Source organism: Trichosurus vulpecula, chromosome 4, assembly GCF_011100635.1.
Source record: "Trichosurus vulpecula isolate mTriVul1 chromosome 4, mTriVul1.pri, whole genome shotgun sequence".
Lineage (NCBI taxonomy): Eukaryota > Metazoa > Chordata > Mammalia > Diprotodontia > Phalangeridae > Trichosurus > Trichosurus vulpecula.
The window spans coordinates 197395920-197416047 of record NC_050576.1 but is presented as its reverse complement, the minus strand read 5'-3'; the positions used below and the strand labels follow the sequence as shown (position 1 = coordinate 197416047).

The window sequence follows — 20128 nt, the reverse complement described above, 5'->3', positions numbered from 1 at the left end:
ATAGAAGAGAATGAGCATGAATATCGAGATCTTTGAGTCTTCTCCATGGAGTTCATAATGAAACTGGAAATTGAGGAGAATGGAAATTGAGCACATCACAAAGAGATTGTGGAGAGAAAAGAGGAAAAGAGAAGGAAGGTCAGGACAGAGCTTTAGATGTATGCACAATGGGCATGATACGAATAATGGTTTAGCCAAAGAGTTGTCAGACAGGTAGGAGGAGAATGAAGAGAGCGAAAGCACAAAGGAGAGAGCATCTAAAAGGGGACAGTGGTCAGCCTTGCCAGATATCACATAGAGGTCAAGAAACTGAAGTTCTCTTTTTCAGGTAGATTTCCTATTTGAACCTCACAAATAATTTTAACTGTCCATCAAAAGTTTCTTTATTAATGAGCCCTGTTTATTATTACTGCCTCAACTTTCATTTATTTATTTGTTTGTTTTTCCTTTTTAGGGTTCTTGCCTACACACAGCAGACACAATAGCCAGTCCAGCAACCTAACCCACAGTCGCAGCAGCAGCAAAGGCAGTGTGGAAGAATTTACGTCTCAGCCTAAGCAGAAGGATCTAGCGGGCAGTGTACGACAGAAGATGCTCCTGCACTATGAGGTATATATGGCCAGATGTGTTCCAAGAGAAATACCAAGTCCTCAGAGGAGCCCAGTACAGAGTGCAGAAAGCAGTCCTACAGCTGTCAAAAAGGTACGTTCACTTGTCTATGCTTCCCCCTTTTGTTCTTTATAATTAAGGAACAGGGAGGGAGGAATGCTTAAGTGAGATAAGTATAGATGAATGTGAATGTGAGGGGTCAGTTGTACACCCTAGTACTCAGTTTTCTCAGCTACATCCAGGGCTACCCAAGACTGTAATGGCCAAAGTACAAGTGAAAGGTGACCTGGGAAATCTTCACTTGTCATTCAGGTGGTTTTAGAACTCTATTTTGTCCTCAAGCCCTGCATGCTTTAACTAAAACTTTAATGTTGTAAGACATTAATATTGCTGTCCCTAGAAAACCAACTTTTTTATTTAGTTAGGAGAACCCATGGAGTTAAAGGTCAAATTGTCTAAGTGGCAGGCATCCAGCAATAATCTTTGTTCATGTTCTTCCCTTACACTGCTGGTTTGGTTTTTTTTTTTTAACTTTTCAACCTGCCAGCTATTTTATTCCTACAAAAGAGGCCCCAGTGGGCCCCTGCCCCACCTAATTCAACTGAACCATGGTAAAATCAACAAGAATTTTTTAAGGTTGTACCCACAAATTATAGTTCAGTTTTATGAGAAAAAAATGGAAGTTTCCAGTGCTCAAACTCTGGTTTATGAGTGTCCAGAAGCAAGTCACTCATGAAAAAAGAAAACAGGAGGTTATTTATTCTTCCCATCATCTGGCAACCTCATGAATATTAGTACATCTTGCCATTCTGCTATCAAGTCCTTGCTGGCCACCTCCTCTACGCCCAGCATTTTTCAAGGTACACTCTAGAGGACACATACATAGTAGTGGGGACATGGTCTGTGTCTTAAAGGAACTGAAAGGCTAGTTGGGGTGATAAGACACATGGTAACATGAAAGGCCATAGAAGAACCTCTGCATACATTCCAGCAGGCACCTAAAAATGGCATCAAACCAATTGATAATCGAGAAGACCAAAAAGAAACAGAAATAAGCTTGTCCTTCCAATCCAGGACTGCGTAAAAAGTTATCTAGAAGCCTAAAGTCTGTAGGTCCTCTGAACAATGCTCCAGAGGGGCCTGAAACCTTTAGGAGCACTGAGCAGAGGGGCACTAAGAGAGGTAAAAACCAGTGGGAATTCTAGTCGTAGAGGCCTAAAGGCAGTGGGTCCTGGGTCTCAGCCTGTTGGAAGAGAGAATTAGGTAATTGCCAGCCTCCCTAGGTCAATGCAGAGGAAGGCAAGGCAGGGTGATGCACACCTGGGAACACTTGAGCCAGCACAATGAGAGGACGTTTTCGACAAAGCGCTTTCCAGGAGGCCTGAGACTAGCATGATCTCTAGCATTTCGTTGGGGCATGTTAAAGTCACAGCAGATAAGAACCAAGTCACCACTGATAGTTATGCAAGGAGAAGATTGATGGGCCAAGTATAGCACTGTATTGGGCCATCAAGAAACTGAGACGGAACACAAGGAATGAGGTAAAGGTTGGGGTCCAGGACAGCAGTGGGAGTAGCATTCAGACTAGAGGAGAAAGGGCTAAAGAGAACTTTTCACCTCAGTTAAGAATGGTAGGACGAGGCAGAATCTGGCCCCAGCACCAAGACCCAAAACAGAAACTATTTGATAGCAGAAAAGGGCATCAAACACAGTGAATATGTACTATCAATTAAAAGAATCCCAAGAGTCAAATACATTAGAAAAGAACAACTCTATAACAAGTATAAGTCAAACTTCAGAGAAAAAAATGGTTTGATCATAAGGACTCTGGGAGTGGCTAGAAGAAATTAAGGAAGAGTTTAAAAATGAAATCATAGTTTAAGAGTTCTAGGGGAAAAAAATTGGAAAGAGAATAGTTTAGAATAGAAGGCACCTTACTCAAGTAGTGGACTCCCTGAAAAACAGAATAGAACAAACAAAACTCTGTAACTCTAGGAGACAACAAAAAATGTTAAAAGAAAGTTAAAGGATTGAAACGATTACCCCACAAAAATCCTGGATACCCTATTTAAGAAATCATGAAAACTGCTTACAGAGGGCAAGATGAAAATAGAACCTACCTGAAGAAAACTGCAAATTGAAAGCACCAAAGCAGGGGTGGGGAACATGGGGCCTTGAGGCCACAAGTGCAGCCTTTTGGCTGAATCGAAACTTCCCCACCCCTGCACTCAAGTGTGTCATGGCCAAAATCCAGAGCTCCCAAGTCAAGCACCAGATTCTGTGAGCAACCAGAAAGAAATAACTTCAAGTGTCAAGGAGCCACAGTCAGGATTACCTAAGATTTAGCAGAAACCTTTATAAAGGAGAGAAAATCTTAAAATATTATATTCCAAAAAAATAAAAATAAAGGATTATAACCAAGAAAGAGAAATACCATTAAAATCTATAAAATATCTGGGGGTAGAGCTACCAAGAGACACATAGAAATTATATGAATACAGCTACAAAGCACCATTTACAAACATAAAGACAAGATTTAAATAATTGGAGAGAGATTAATTGCTCATGGTTGGGAGCTGTCAATATAATAAAAGTGATGTTATTGCCTAACTTAATTTACAGATTTAGTACCATACAATTACAAAGTTACTTTAAAGAAATGATAACATTCATAAGGAACAAAAGCTCTAGATTATCAAGGTAAATAATTTTAAAAGTACAAATGAAGGAAAACATACTTCCAGACCTCAAACTATATTATAAACCAGTAATTATGAAAATCATTTAGTGCTGGTTAAAAAATTGTAAAGTACACGAGTGGGATAGTGTAAACAAGGGGGTCTCTGAATTTGAATGGGGAAAAATTACATCTTTGTTTTCATATTCTCTGATTGGAATTTAGCATTTTCTTCAATTATTAATGTAGGAAACATATTTTTCTGAGACAGGGTCACCAGAGTGTGAAATGGGTCCATGACATAAAAAGAATTAACAATCCCTGGTTTGTAGCATCATCTTATACCTCACAGTCAGTTCAAAATAGATCCATGACTGGAATATTCAATTTCATACAAGAACCAAATCATATACCTTTCCCAGCTATCTCTAGGAGACAAATTCTTAAAATTATAATAGGAGTTATATAGTGCTTTAAGATTTATTAAATACTTTACATATATTGTTTCATTCGATCCTTGCAACAACCCTGGGAAGTAGGTGCTATTATAATACCCATTTTACAGATGAGAAAACTGAGGCACAGAGAGGTTGACTTGCCCAGGGTCACACAGCTAAGTGTATGAGGCTGGATTTGAACTCAGGTCTTCCTAACTTTAAGTCCTGCCTCTGTCCACTATGCCACTTAGAACATATGTAATTATATGAAATGGAAAGCTCTTATATCAGCAAAATTAAAGCCATTGGGATAAGAAGAGGGAGCTGTCAGCTAGGAAAAATCTTTGTACCAAATATCTCTGATAAGAGTCTCATATTTAAGACTCCCGCCCCGCCTTGCTCACTCTCTCTTTCTTGCCCCCCTTCCCCCCTCCTTTGTTTTCTCTTTTCCTCCTCCCCTCTCTCTTTCTCTCTTCCTTCTTCCTTTTCTCTTCCTTCTTCCTTCCCCTCTTTTGGCCCCTCTCCCTCTCCTGGTCTCTCCACACACACACACACACACACACACACACACACACACACACACACACACACACCCCCTCTAACATATATAAAACCAAAAACCATTCCTCAAACGGACAAAAGATATAAGCAAACAATTCTCACAATAATTGGACTACCAATAACCTTAGAATGAATTCTTCAAATCATTGTTAATAAGAGAATGAAAAATTAAAGCAACTCTGAAGTGTTATTTCACACTGGGTAAATTGCCAAAGTTTCAAAAGATAGGAACAGTCAGTATTGGAGACGTTGGGAAAACTCAGGTACTCTAATGTGTTGTCAGTGGAATTGTTAACCATTCTGGAAAGCAGCTTGAAATTACGCCTTTAATTTAGAGATTCTACTGCTAAGCATGTATCTCACAGGGTCACTGTTCAAAAAAATATATATTTTTTTAAGCCCTGCATATACCAAAACATTTATAGCAGCTCTTTTTGTGGAAGCAAACAGCCAAAAATGAAACAGATGCCTGTTGATTGGGGAATTGATAAAAAAAAATAGCAGTACATTAACATAAAAGTCTGTGTTGTAAGAGCTCCTGAAAATATTAGGAGTCTTATATGCACTGATGTGAAATGAAGTAATCAGAACCAGGAAAATATGTATATATAATGTATGTATGTTATGTATAAAATATTTATACAAAACACATACATACATATATGTATACTAATGTATACATACCAGCAATGTAAATGGGAAAAAAAATAACAAAGCAGTGAGAACTGAATGCTATGAAATATAGGACGAAGCTTGGCTTGAAAGGAGGATTATGAGAAAGCACCTCCTCCCACTTTGCAGAAGTAGGGGAACGATCAGTTTAGAACACTGAATATAGCCCATATCAGATTGCATGCCATCTTGGGTAGGGGAGAGGGAAAGAGGGGGAAAATTTTAGAACACAAAATCTTATAAAAGTAAATGTTGAAAACTAAAAATAAATTAATAGAAGAAAAAGAACATTGAATATAACATCAGACTATATCAGCGTGTTGGTTCTTTTTCCTGAACTGTTCTGCTTCCTCTTTTTCGTTCTTTACCATAAAGGATGGCTGAGGGGGGGAGGCAAGCTTAGGGGATACCTCAGAAAATATAGGTGATATGAAAATAAGATCGACAAAAATTTTTCATTTAAAGGTTTTTTTAAGTGAGAATGGGATCCTACTTAAAGTTTACTGCAAAGCAGTAATCATGAAAACTGTTTGGTAGTGGTTACAAAATAGAAAAGTTGACCAATGGAACAGATTAGGTATACAAGACCCAGAAGCAAACAAACATTGTTAACATAGTGTTTGATAAATCCAAGAACACCAACTACTAGGATAAGTAGTGCCTACTTTAGCAAACACTGAGAAAACTGGAAAGCAGTCTGGTTGAAATGAGGTTTAGGCCAACATCTCACATCATATACCACATTAATCTCCAAATGGAGACATGACCTCAATATAAAAAGTCATATTCTTAAAAAATACCTAGGTAACAAGGAGAGTTTTCATAACTATAGGTAGAAGAGGAGTCTTTGACCAAAGTATAGAGATGATCACAGTAAATAAAAGGGAAATTTGATACATGAAATTGAAAAAGGTTTGCATATAAAAATTGTTTAGAGTGAATACGTTAACTGGGGAACAATCTTTGCAGCAGATTTATCTGATAAATGTCTGATACCCAAGCTATATAAGGAATTAATACAAATGTTTAAGGACAAGTCATTCCCTATTAGATAGTCAAAGGATATGGACAGTATTTAAAAGGAGAAATACAAGATTTCAAAAACCACAGGGAAAAATTTCCAATCATTAACAATAAGAAAAATGAGAATTTAAACTTCTGATTGGCAAAGATGACAAAAAAAGGAAAATTACAATTGTTCAAGAGACTTCGGAAGGCCAGACACATGAATACTGTTCACAAAGCTATGAATTGTTCCAACCATTCTGTAGAAAAGTCTGGAAGTTTATACCCTGAAATGGACTAAACGTTGCATATCTTTTGATCCAGTGATCCCACTACTAGACATATAGTCCCAAAGAGGTTAAAGAAGAAAAAGACCCATAAAATATTTAGAGCAACACTTTTTATTATAGCAAAGAACTGGAAACAAGGTGAACATCCATTGAAGAATGGTTGAATGAATTATGGTATACGACTGTAATGGAATATTATTGTGCCGTAAGAATTGATGAAAAAGAGATAAAACCTGGCAAGGTTTGTGTCATGTGAGCAGAGCTAGAACTACTTATACAATGACAGTACCTAAAGGAAAACAATTTTGAAAGACTTGGTTCACCAGTACAGTGCCTAACCACGATTCTGTGAGACTGATGATGGAGCATGCTTCCCGCCTCTCATCAGAGGAATGATGGATGGAATGCGAGTGCAAAGTGAAGCTTAGAGTTGTCTGGCTGAGTTCTAACCAGCCTGGTGACCTCAGACAAGGCATTTCCTTGTTCTGGGCCTAAGCTGCCTCCCGTAAGTTGAAAGGATTAGATTAGATGATCTCAAAAGTCCCTTCCGGCTCTAAGATTTTGTTTCTAATTTACAGATCACTTCAGCTTTCATATTTTAGTTCAAGGAAATGGTTTGATTCTTTCAGCCTGTTAGTTCATGTAGCATAGCATGGCTTGTTGGACATAATGAATTTGAAGGGGATCTGAGTTCACACTCCATGCTGTCACTACCTTGGGCAAGTCATATAATTCCTCTGTGCCTGTTTCCTTCTCTGTTAAATGAAAGGGTTGTATTATATAATTCTAAAGTCCTTTTCAGTCTGAATCTGTAATCCTGTGAATCCCTTGTATTTAGAGGCCTCGTATTTATGTCACTGTTACATTCTATGCAAAGAACATTTTAGGGAGCTCCTATACTTTTGCTCAAGGATTAATAATTGGAGACAACATTAATGTAGATACAGACCATTGTCATGGTACTTATGGGCACTAATATAAATAAACAGTCACTGTCCTCAAAGAGCATTCTCCTGGGGTGATACACATGAAGTACACATAAATAGAAAAGGTGATCATGAGTGATCGGTATAAATAGGGAAATCTAGATAGGCCTCCATTAATTCTTGGGAAAGAAAAGAACATTTTGAATTGGAGAAATCAGAGTAGGCTTCACAGAGCAGGTGACGCCTAAACTGAGCCTTTATAAAGAAGGATCTGGAAAGGATGAGATGAAAAAGAAATGCATTCTAGACAAAGAATGGGCAACCCAGATGCCTGGAGGCAGAGCAAAGGACAGAATTGGGGAATAGTTAGTAATCCTGTTTGACTAAAACATGGTGTGTGAAGAGGAAGTGAAGCTGGTAAGGTAGGTAGAGACAGATTGTATAGGGCTTTAAATGCAGGGGAGTGCTGTGGTCAGGCCACTGCTTCAAGAAGATTATTTTGCCGGTTATGTGAGACGAATTAGAAATGAGATTTGAGGCAGGGAGATCAGATAGGAAGCTGTTATAATAGTCTAGGTCAGAGGCAATGGTAAAATTCATAGTAAACATAGTTGGCTGATAGTGTTTTTTAAGAGAATGGTGCACAACCTAACCTCTGTCTCTTAGTCTATCCCAGGGGTGGGGAAAATGTGGCCCTGAGGCCACATGTGGCCTTCTAATTTCTTGGGGGCAGCCTTTTGACTGAGTCCAAATTTTACAGAACAAATCCTTTTATTAAGGGGATTTGTTCTGTGAAGTTTGGAGCATCCAGTGGCCCAATTTTGCTGGAACTTAAGAGGACATGAGGCGGACTGTCACAGAATGAATGTGGAAAGACAAACTGAAGCCAAACTGGAGGGCTCTAAGTGCCAGACTGAGTATGCATTTGATTCTAGAGGCAATAAGGATCCATTGAAGGCTGTTGAGCAAAAGTGTCACATGGGCACTTCTCTTCCTTTAAAATCGTCTTGGTTGCTATGTGAAGAGTGGCTTGGAAAGGGGAGAGAGCAGTACTACTGAAACCACATAGGAGAATGTGGCAGTAGTCTAGGCAAGAGGTGATGAAGGCTTGAACTAGGGTGGTGACTGAGAAAAGGAGTCAGATGCAAGAGGTACAACAGACAAGACTGAGCAGCTGACCTGAAAGAGTAGGAGTAAGGGAGAATCAGGGATGACTAGGAGAATGGTACTGCCCTCCACTGACAATAAGGAAGTTGGGAGGAGGGGCAGGTTTATAAGGAAAGACATCCATTTTGGATGTATTGAGTTTGAGATGCCCACAAGACACCCAGGTTCGTAAATTGTTTTCCTGCATAGTCTGTAGTTCAGTTGCTACATACTAAATCTTAACAGTGCAGCTTATTTTTCCCTTTAAGTTAATTGGGATGAAACCAGAATTATTTGGGCAAGTCAAGTACTGCTTCTTAAAGTAAGATAGAAGATGATGTTTGGGAAGGCAAGTTTGAGTCTGAGCAGTATGTGAGTCTTCACACACTAATAGATTCTGTTATAAGAGTAGCATTTCTTCAGCAGATGATCTAAATGGGATTTGCATTCTGTGCTAATTTGAGAAAGCAAAGTTTCTGCTTTATTGTCTATTTAAATAATGACCCAAACTTCAATTTACTTGGTTGTCTGTTTTGGAAATTCACATGTTGGTGGTAAACAGTTTTCATAAGATTCAAGAAAATGAACTATTGCCAAATATCTGTTTCAATAAGATGGCCATAAAAAGAAAATCTGAAAGTTATTAGAAGCAGATGAGCTATTCCTGATGACTTCATTTTTGTTTGTGTGTGTAGATTACTTTTTATTTTTTTTTGGAGGCAATTGAGGTTAAGTGACTTGCCCAGGGTCATGTGGCTAGTAAGTATCTGAGACTGGATTTTAACTCAGGTCCTCCTGACTTCAGGGCTGGTGCTCTATCCAGCAGGCCATCTAGCTGTCCTGTCCTATAGATTAGCTCTCAAGATAACTGAATAAGACTACCACCTTTCCACTCCACCCCACCCCTTTCTTATCCCTAGAGAGAGAAACTTATGCACCTTTTCTTGTCCAAAATCATTCCAGTATTTGTCCTAGGAACCTGATCATTTTCCTTACCTCACCCAAAACCCACTTGTCAGTTCTAGCAACTTCTTTGTGGCTTCTTATTATGTTTTATTTATGCTTTCAGGTGTTTGGAGGGTTGGTGTGGTGTTGTTGGGTTTTTTTTTTTAATGTCATGGTTACTTCTCTGCCTTCTTCAAGACTCAGGTCAAGTACCATCTTTTGTAGGAGACCTTTTCTAGGTCCCCCAGAAGTCAGTGCCTTCCCCTCAAAAGTTATCTTGTTTGTATTTTATAGGTATAGTGTGCACACTTCTATCTATATCTGTGTATAAACATGTTCTTTCCCTTGTTAGAGTGTAGGTTTCTTTAGGGCAGGGACTAATTCACTCTTATTTCTGTATCCCTAGTACTTAGCACTGTACCTAGCACAGTGCCTTATAAGTAGGGGCTAAATTAAATGGTAATTCCTTGCTTGATCACAGCACAGAAACATAATCTCAGCTAATCTGCAAAGTGTTTCCTAAAGCTGTATCAGCTGTAGCATAGAGACAGCAATAAAGAGAAAGCCAGAAAAAGCTGCATCAAGATGTCATGTCAGCCCTGCCCACAGGAACCAAGAGATCTAAAAGAACAGGATAAATATGTGAGAAAAGGGACTTCTTGTTCATTGCATATATATTATACAAAAAAAACCCTCTTCAAATGGCTTTTAAAGTGAGTTAAATTCACCTTAGTGGTACTAAAATGATTTTAATTTATTAACGAAACATATGAGTTGTAATAACAGCTCTTCTTAAAAAGAAAAGTGAGGTATTCTGAATACATCCCAGCTTATAATTTAGAAATTTCTTAGCATGTAAACAGGGATGTTAGATGTTGTTTTACGTTCTTATCTGTTTTGGCTTTGTACCCTGTAGATGTCCTTGCTGTAAAGGATAAACAGTGGTACTGTTTATGTACCTGATTCCAAATGTGTATATGTTCACTTATACCATGTTTTTCCCACTATTACCAGTTTTTGCTTTTATTATAAACAGCAGGTTAAATGCCCCACTAGTCCCCGAACAGTTTAAAAATTTATACAGTCTAATAAAAATCCTGAGAATAGTGTTTTTATTTATAAATACAAATAGCTTTGGATTTACAATAAATTTTTTATTTTCTTTTTTACAAGAAGTTAGTCACATAAATCATCATCCACATTGCAGCTACTGCTTAGACATAAAGGTTGAGACAGTCCTTTGCTTATTCTTCATTGGTCATAATCATGTTGTTGAGGCTTAGTCTCTGCCCACCCAGGGACACTAAAAACTCTTGCGGTTACATGATGTGTTATGGTGGAACCGTCTCAAAGAATTCAGAGTCAGACCACCTTTAATCCAACTATAGGCATTTATTGAGATTGGTGCTTTTCATGGAGTGGGCTAAGTTCCAAGGGGAACCAGCAACTTCAGAGAAAGCAAGATGGATTTTAATAGGGTAAAGATGCAATTATATAACAGAGATTATGAATATTAAAAAGGCAAGAGGGGTTTGTTAAGGAATTAGGCAATAGGGGAGGGGTCCCAGCCACAGTGGAGCTGCGCATGCCATTATCCACAATGCATACAGAAAAACCCATTTGGGGGAGATACGTATGTATGATGATGATATTATAATAAGCCTCTCTACATCACAAGTTCACCTAAAAGATAGCTTTTGCTATTACTGTGAAGGTGTCTACTTAGGGAAAGTCTCTTCTATTATTTTGGGGTCTATATCCTGCTTGGGCATCCTGGTGGTGCTGCTTTCTGATTGGCTAGCTATTGTGGTCCTGTATAGTCAAGATGGATGATGTGGTTGAGGTTGAGTGCATGGACACACCTGTTTCTGTGGGAATGGGTCTGGGGGCAGTGGCTAGCTAGAGGCAGTGGCTGGGATTCCATCACATGGACATACCTGCTGTTCTAATGAGCAGTGAGGCATATATGAAGAAGTTAGAATATTGCTCGGGGAGTAGGGGGAGGGAAGGAGGGAAGAGGGGACTAGGTAGGGGCAATGGGCCTGCAGATCAGTGGGGCCTATAATGAGGTTAGAATATGGGATCTGGGGGCAGCTTTATTAGGATTCCATCAATATTCTCTTTGGGGCATGGCTGGGACACAAAAAAGTTGGGGAAATGGAATGGTGAAAAGACCTATTGACATGTGGGCGTGAGTGATACTTGATTAGTTTTGAGCAGTTGGGGTTTTCCATCCTAATCCGTTCTCTGTTCTGAGAGATTATTCCATTAAAAAAATTCCCCTTCTTTAAGCTGTGAGGAGGAGCTTGGCAGTACAGACTGAAGGATTTAATCACTTAGTACCCACTGGCTGATGTAGTTTGTGTTTTGTTCTTGAGGCAGAAGGTGCAAACAGAAGATTTCTGAGCAGGGGAGTGCTGTGGTCAGACCGCTACTTTAAGAAGAACAAGGGAGTCAGAGGGACTTAGGCTCAGAACCCAATTGTTGCTTGCTAGCTGTGTGACCTTGGGCAAGTCACTTGCCTTCTCGGGGCTACTGTTTCACCATCTATAAAGTGAGTTCCCTTCTAGTTTTAATTTCCGTGATCTTAGTAAAGTCTGTAGGAGAACTTATGTAGAAGATTGCATGGCATAGTGTGAAAGTAGACATTATAATGGCAGCTAGCTGACACCGTGGATAGAGTGCTGAGCCTAGAGTTGGAAAGAACTGAGTTTAGAGTCAGCCTCAGACACTAGCTATGTGACCCTGGGCAAGTCACCTCACCCTGTTTGCCTCAGTTTCCTCATCTGTAAAATGAGCTGGAGAAGGAAATGGCAAATCACTTCAGTGTCCTTGCCAAGAAAACTCTAAACAAGGTCATGAGGAGTTGGACGTGACTGAAACAATGCAACAACAAACATCAGCCGGACCGAATGCACAAAAAACCAAGCAGTCCACTAAAGTCTGAAAGAATACAGGAAGAAAAATGACTTTGGAGAACCACCTAACAAACTGCTAAACTGTTCTTGCCCTCTTGGACCTTATAAAACACCTGGAACATACAGGACATAGGATGAGTGTATGATGTGATGGTGAGGTGGTAATGTATATGTTTATCATAGATTACAGGTGAAGGGAGAATAGACCTATATATCACAGCTTGAGGCTAGAGGAAGGGCAGGAGCAACTACCAGATTCATTCACTATGGATCTCTTTAACTTGCTGTGTACCCAAGACCCATTATCTGTGTGGCTGACAACCTTAAGTCCTTGAGCACTGGAAAAATGCATTTCACCCTAGGGAGCCAGGCTCAAACCCACTTTCCTAGTTTGGGCAGAAGCCCTTATTTAACTACATTGGGAAGAAAAGAGTAATCAGATATAAATTTAATTATTTCTCACTTCACATGAACTAGGTTGGGCTTGGGCTTGGGCTTTAAAGGTTTGTGAGGAACAAGGGTCTTGGGAGGTAGCAGGAATGGGAGTTCCTTAGACAGGGAGGGATGCATGTGGCCCTTTTTTAATTCAAGGAAGAAAGATGGAATTTTCAGAGGTGCTGAGACACTTGCTTTATAAACAGCAAGCCTGAATACCAGGATTAGCTATTCAGAAGCCCTATGTTCCAAATAGAAAGAAGATATTCATTCTTAGGCCTGAGCAGCTTAGAGTGAAAGAAAAAGATGTTAAGATTCCTGATTTTTAATCCTGGGCAATTTGACTAAACTCTTAATACAAAATAATAGTGAGGAAGTCAGAAAAATTAAAAGGAAGTAGGCTGGTCAGCTAGTAAAAGCAAGCGATAACAGACATCCCCAGTACTGTATTGCTACCCACAGAATATTGAAAGACTTAGAGAAAGGCCTCCAGAGTGCTGGACAGGTTCTCCATAGAGAATTTATGGGAAGATGTGGACAAAGAGCCACCTAAGATGAGAAGCCATGGATGGCTTGTGCTGCACTGATGGAGAAAGAAGTGCCTATGCCAATGAATCTGTCAAAGTGTTGAAATATTAGTACAAAATATGTAGCTATTTTAAAGGCAGACTCATAGAAAAAGAGCAGACCCCAAGAGGAAACTGCTATAATCTTTCATCAGTGGCTGGTTGCAGGGAGGTGTGGGGGTATGTGTATGGGTATTTCTGTTTTCCCATTTGATGTTGTGCTTGTCATTCATAGCAAAGATGGGCTAATACTGTGATCTCTGAAAGTCACAGACGTTTCATCACTGTAGAGCAGAAGCACATGTCCTGTTTTGCAACAGGCATCTAACTACTTTTGGCCTTGTGTCTTTCTCCAGTTGCCCCCAGAGGCCCAACCCCAAGAAGAAGAGGAACAAGAAGCCTGGGTCAACGCCTTGCTTGGAAGAATATTTTGGGACTTTCTGGGAGAGAAATATTGGTCTCACTTTGTGTCAAAGAAAATCCAAATGAAACTCAGTAAAATAAAGGTATTGTCTTCCTACAGGGTAATATTTTTGTAGTTCAATTGTAGCTTGTGAAGATTCCCCCCAATACAAAAGTTTTGTACTATAATCTCCTAAATACAAATAATTTGACACATTCACGTAGCCAGCTGTAAGTTAAAGGTAAGTGTGACCTGAGTGGAGTAGCAAGGAGGATATGGGGCCAGGCTCGGCCCTGCCTCACTCTCTCTGTACAGTGAGGGGCCTGATCAGCTCTATTGATGCAGTGTCTTATGATGGAAAAAGGACCAGATTATGAGTAAGAGGATCCATCCTGTGTCTGTGTCACCTCTGCCACTAGCTAGGTGATGTTTTGGTCAGTCACTGCCTCTCAGGGGCAACAGGGTAGACTTGAATTCAGGAAAGACCCCGATTCAAATCCTACCTCAACCCTTCCTCACTTTGTGTCCCTTGGAAAGTCATTGAACCTCTTTAAACCTCCCTTTCCTCATCTGTAAAAGGGTGATGATACCCATCCAGTGTGTGCCTCATGTGGTGACTAAAGGTCAAATGAGGCAGTATACAGAAAGTGCTTTACAAACCTTAAAACGCCATATCAGTGACAACCATTATTATCAGTCCCTTCTCGCTTTAGTTTGTCTGTGTCTGTAAATGAGGGGTTTGTATTTGATGATCTCTAAGGTCCTTCCCAGCTCTGGCAGCAAGAAAGGATGATAAATACTTGTGGAAGGAATGTCTGTTGTGTACTTTTGCTCTTACTCCTCCTTCCAAGGAGGGATTCTCTTATCTTTTTAGCAGATTTTTAACATCTGCAGACAGCTCTTAATTATCCTCTCTGGTTGAGGAGAGGACTAACATAGACAATTCAAGCCCATGTTTGGCTTTGGAAAAAGTCTGTTTACCGCAGGTTAGTTTAGCTTACGTAAATAATTCTTGTTTTTTCTTTTTTGCGCTAATGTTGAGATTTTCCTTTACTGCCTCATCGTGACGTGGAAGGATACCTCGGGTTCTCAGAGGCTGTGCTGATGAGCCACAAGATCTGGAAGGTCCAAACAAGCTGAAAAGAGCTTTGAGTGCTTGGGGGGAGGAGAGGAAGCAGGAGGGAGGATTGCACCTCAGACAGGTTTTTTCAGTGGCATAGGGAATGCTCTCTACCAGTACAGATTAAGTATTTCTTTTGAAGCATATAGTCGTGGCCATGGTCATGATAGCAGCATTTATGCAGCACTTTAAGACGTGCCGAGCACTTTACATAGATCATCTCATTGGATCCTCACAACAGCCCCGGGAGGAAGGTGCTATTATTCTCCCCATTTTACAGATGAGGAAGCTGAGGCAAAGAGAGGTTAAGTGACCTGCCTAGAGTCACACATCTAGGAAGTATCTAAGGATTTGAACTCAGGTCTGATTCCAAATATCTGACACTATCCATTGTGCCACCTAGTGACTCTAGTCTTGGAGAGTTGTCCATCTTCGTTTGACACATGAGGAAATGGAAGCCCTGAAAAATTAGGTGACCTTCCCAATATCACTCCGCTAATAAATATCTGAAGTAGGTTTCAAACCCAGGTTTTACTGACTCCACAGTCATTGTCCTATCCACCCATTAGTAAGGGAAAAAAGTGGTTTGGCTGGGGTGGTGTTTTGGTTTGAGAGTGGTTTGGTTTTTTAAATATATTAGTGACAACAAGAGGATGGAATCACTGGGATTTTGTCTAATTCAGATTTAAGAGTAGGCTTCATCATACTACAGCCTTCTGCAGGGGACAGGATGCCGTTATCTCTCTTCTCACACCTAATGTGTGGAAGATCTAACTTTTGATCTTGAAGTTGCTGGTGTTCAGGCTGAACAGGGGGAGCTTGGGAAGGGGAGGGGTGAGTGTGTTGAGAAATACAGGATTTTTGTATCTTCTGGCTATGAGTTAAACCATCTTTGTTCTGTTTCTGAGTACAAGGGGAACAGTGAACAGCAGCGGAGATAAAGGCTCAACAGCCATGTTGATTGCTTTTCCTTTCTTGGGAGAAGTGTGGAGACATTTTCATACATGAGTCTTTCTCACACTGCTGCCTTTCCAGATATGTGTCTGCAAACAGAAGGGGTTCTAGCCAATGAGAATGACATGGAAAGGAGGGGGTATCTTGTGATTTTCCATTCCACTCCAATGGAGATTTACAACTGAAATACTTAAGGGAAACAAGGGGGACATCTTTTCTTTTCCTAGAGTAATTAGACAAAAATGTTAAAATTATATAGTTGGGAATGATGCAATTAGCCTGAGTATGTAGTACAGGGAAAGGGGTAGCAGGGTGCATGGAAGAAACACTGACTACAGCAGAGGACCTGAAATCAAATCCTGAATCTGAAATTTACTCCCTGTATGATCTTAGCTCACCTAATCTCTCTTGCCTTGGTTTCCTCATCTGAAGAATGAAGGCTTTGGGCTTAGACGGCCTCTGACATCCTTCCAACTCTAGAATGGGGATCCTCATCTAGGCCGTCATGCTATGTGTTACCTGGCACCTGAGTGCTTCAGGGGCCAGCCACCCTTGGCCGTCTTCCTCCGACCTTTGGATGGAAGTAGCTGAAATCCTATGTGTTCAAACTAGTCTTACTGTCATTTTAAGTGATAGTATTTTACCTACTTGAGGGGTTAAATGAACATTATAGACCAGGTCTCCAACCTTACCACTTCTTAGAACATTATTCCTACTTTCCACATTCCACAGCAATTTGCTTACAAATTACCGTTTGGGTTTCCATTTCCTCAGTGCTTGGACTAGATAGTCTAGATCGGCGCTTCTAAGGGGTTTTGAAAAATTTGGAAACAGTAAAAGGTTTCTGAATGTGCAATGACCAAAAATTAATTAAAAATAAAATTCATAATGAATCCAAGGTGAATCTGGCAGCATTTGCCCATGTTGCATTGTGCAACTTCACTACAGCCTTGGTTGTGAACACACGGCATGTGCACTTTGCACTGCACATGCTGTCATGCCACACAATGCCAACAAACGCTGCCAGAATGCAGAAAAAGGTCATGAGTGGAAAAAGTTTAAGAAGCTCAGGTCTAGATCAGGGGTCCATAACCTGAGGTCTGCTCACTTGTTTTTTTCTAATGTTTTGATAACTGTATTTTATTATAACTGGTTTTCTTTGTAATCCTACAAACTTATTTTATTCATTTAAAAACATTCTAAGAAGGGGTCCCCAGGTTTCACCAGGCCGCTCTGGGGATTCATGACACAGCCTATACGGTAGTTCCTTTCAGCTACCTTTTTTTTTTTTTGGAGGTCCTCTTAGGACAACTAGTTAGCAAGCTGGAAAAGGCCTGAGTACAAGCACTCCAGCAATGAATGAGCAGTCATAGCTGCTGCACAGGAAAAGAGTCACAAAGATCAATTCCTCTGACCATTGAGCATTTGAAGTTAATGGACAGGTTTCCTCTACAGGGGCTGAGACCACAAGGGGAAAATTGTCCAAATCCATGTCTGTTTTCTTACTGGCACTGTTCAGCCCAGATCACTTCAGGAAATTTCTTTTAAATTAGTGTCTCACTTTAATTGTTTTCCTAGGTGGAATGCTAATAACCCCATCATTGAAAATTTGTCCTGTGGGCAAATGTACCCTGAATCTTCTTCACCCCTGCCTTCCCCAACCCATAAGTGCCTCCTCATCTTAGCAAACAAAGGAAAATGATGGTTAGGTTTTCTAACTTGTCTCCTTCCTTGTCCACTTCCTTCCTAGCTCCCATACTTTATGAATGAGCTAACATTGACGGAACTTGACATGGGGGTAGCTGTGCCAAAAATCCTTCAGGCCTTCAAACCGTATGTTGATCACCAAGGTAATTTTCAGCTGAATATGAGAGGTGATGGATGTTTGTACTGGCTGCAGGATTTCTGCATGAGCATCAGATTGGATAACAAGTGCTTATATTTTAAGGAAGTAAGATTTCTCCTTTTGAAAGAAAAAATGTAGGCTTATTCTTAATTACTTAGTTATTTTTGATACTAAGACAAATAAGCTTCACCTTTAAAAATATCCAGGCCTTCCCAAGTTGGAGGAAGACCTTCAGGTGTCTGATTTACAGAACATAGTATTGACAGTATTTGCATCCATTCTTGGGAAAAGGAGGAGAGAGAAGGAACCAGATGTTGATAGAAGGCACTTTTAATAATAATGATGAGGATCACAGTGGTGACGATTTAATCATAGGAGGCAGCATAGCATAATGGAAAAATGGCCTGCCTTAGAGTCAGGAGCCCCTGTGTCCTTGCCCTTCTGACACATATGAGCTGTGTGACCAGGAACAAGTCACTTAGGTTGTTGTTGGTGTCGGGCAGCTCTATTGTTTAAATGTGTTTTTTTCTATAATGCTAAAAACCAGTATTTACATTTTGGGCCTGCTGTGTGAACATTTTTCAAATTTAGCTGAATCTGGTACAATAAGGCTTAATCCACATTCAGTGTTTGTTTTTACCTCTGTGCTTGAGGCTGTTTATTTATAATGTTTCCAAAGGCACATTATGGGCTAGACGTGCTTTGTCACGATTGTTATTGCGTTTGTAAGCTAACTAACATTTTAAAATAATATATGCAGTTCTTTAAAATGTCATTTCATTTATTTTTGTGATTTTTTCCAAAGATATTGGGAAGCTGTAATATAACAAAATGTGTTCATGCATATGAGTAATGTGAATCTAGAGAAGAAGCACATCAGTTTAGCCAAAGGCAGCCTTTTATGTAGCAGTAGCAGTGTGTATGTATCCAAGGAAATAGTCATCTTCCACCATGTAAATAAATATCTGACTTTATGATTATTACATCCTTTAAAAAAATCAACATAATTAATTAGTGTGTAGTATTTATTTACATGGTTATTTCTCAAAATCGAAATGAACATATTAAGACATGCATTATGTAGGATTCAGTCCCAGAAGAAATGTCTATTTAGAAATATCCCCCAAACTTGGAGTCTATCAGAAGTATCACATTCAGTGGGCCAAGAGTCTGGTTGTTTGGAAACAGCCTGCAGACAACTGTCAGTTCTGTCATTTAGACCTCGCTGTTCTCATTGGGTTGAGCATCATGGATCCAAATGTATTAAAAGATTTCACATACATAATGAATGTTTTTCTAGCCATGACCTAACCTGGGAATTCCAGGTGAGGAAATTCCTTCTACTGATGCAGATCCACCACCTGTTCTTTGAAGGGTTAGTTGTCCTGAGAGAAGTTGTATGATTTGCCCAGGGCTTTGCAGCCAGTATGTATCAGTCACGACGGGAGCCCAAGGCTTCCAGAACTGAGGCAAACTCTAAATGATTAGTAAAAGACACACATCTGTCAGTTAACCACAGTGTTTTGATCTTGGGGCTAAAATAATGCAAGAAGCATGGAAAAATGCATGTAAAACGTGCTTCATATTTTTCAGAAAAGTTCTGTTTTTACTGAATGTTTTCTTTATGTGTGTATATACATATACATTAAATCTTCTGTGTCACATTTAAAAAAACCAAATTTATGATTTCAGATTAAACCATTAAATTGGATTAGTTTAATGATAAATTGTTTCTGGCAGATTCATCCTGCAATGCAGAGTACATTATTATAGGAGTTTTTTCCTTACTACATTCCTTCAATATATTTATGTAAATAGAAAGAAGAATAAACTGATTTGTTTTCCTCTCCTCCTCTAATTTGATCTAGCCCTTCAAGGATTGTCTTTTCTGTTTTACCCAGAGCCATATTATTAACTAACCTTCAAGCTTCTGAGTTTGTGACCAGCAGAGGGATACCCCCTTTAAACCTTTTTAAAGTTTTTAAAGTGCTTTTGAAAGTGGGTATTCTCTGTAAATGCAGTATGTTAAAAATCCTTAGATATCTTCTAAAACTGTATATCTTTTTAATTTGTAGTAACTTCCAGTGGGGAGAGGGCAGAGAAGGGGTCTAAGTACCCTTTGGAAAGATCCTATAATAGCTAGCATTTATACAGTGCTTTAAAGTTTGCAAAACACTTAATGTCATTTGATCCTCACAATAAGTGCCTATGTGGTGGATACTATCCCCATTTTATAGACGAAGAAACTGAGACCCAAAAGAGATCGTTGTTATTTGACCATTGCCACACACATAAAAAGTGTCTGAGGCAGGATTTGAACTCAGGTTTTCCTGACACCAAAGCCAGCACTCTACAGGCCACCTTGTTCCCCCTCTGAATTCTTATTGAAATAGCATATAAAAATTGTCCTTATAGGAACAGAAAGATAGGCACCATATGTAATTTGGAGACTTTAGATTGTTTCTTGACATGAATCTTCTAAGAAATTAATTCTTCTTTAGAAAATTGTTGGAACTAGCTTTGAAAATGTAGCTTGACACTAAGGAAATTATGACTTAGGGTGGAAACGACTTCAGTTGGTCCAAGAAGAGACAAACCTCTAGGGATCCAGTTGATTT

General features: G+C 39.6%; 1 protein-coding gene across 3 annotated transcripts in view; it reads left to right on the top strand.

The window, feature by feature from the left end:
- The window catches only part of TEX2 (testis expressed 2), a 149656-nt gene that overhangs the window by 102785 nt on the left and 26743 nt on the right, over positions 1–20128 (top strand). For all 3 annotated transcript variants that reach the window (XM_036757227.1, XM_036757229.1, XM_036757228.1), the window contains 3 exons: positions 455–702; positions 13544–13693; positions 17415–17514. In XM_036757227.1, the coding sequence (XP_036613122.1) occupies positions 455–702; positions 13544–13693; positions 17415–17514 (498 nt within the window). The remainder of the gene's footprint in view (positions 1–454; positions 703–13543; positions 13694–17414; positions 17515–20128) is intronic.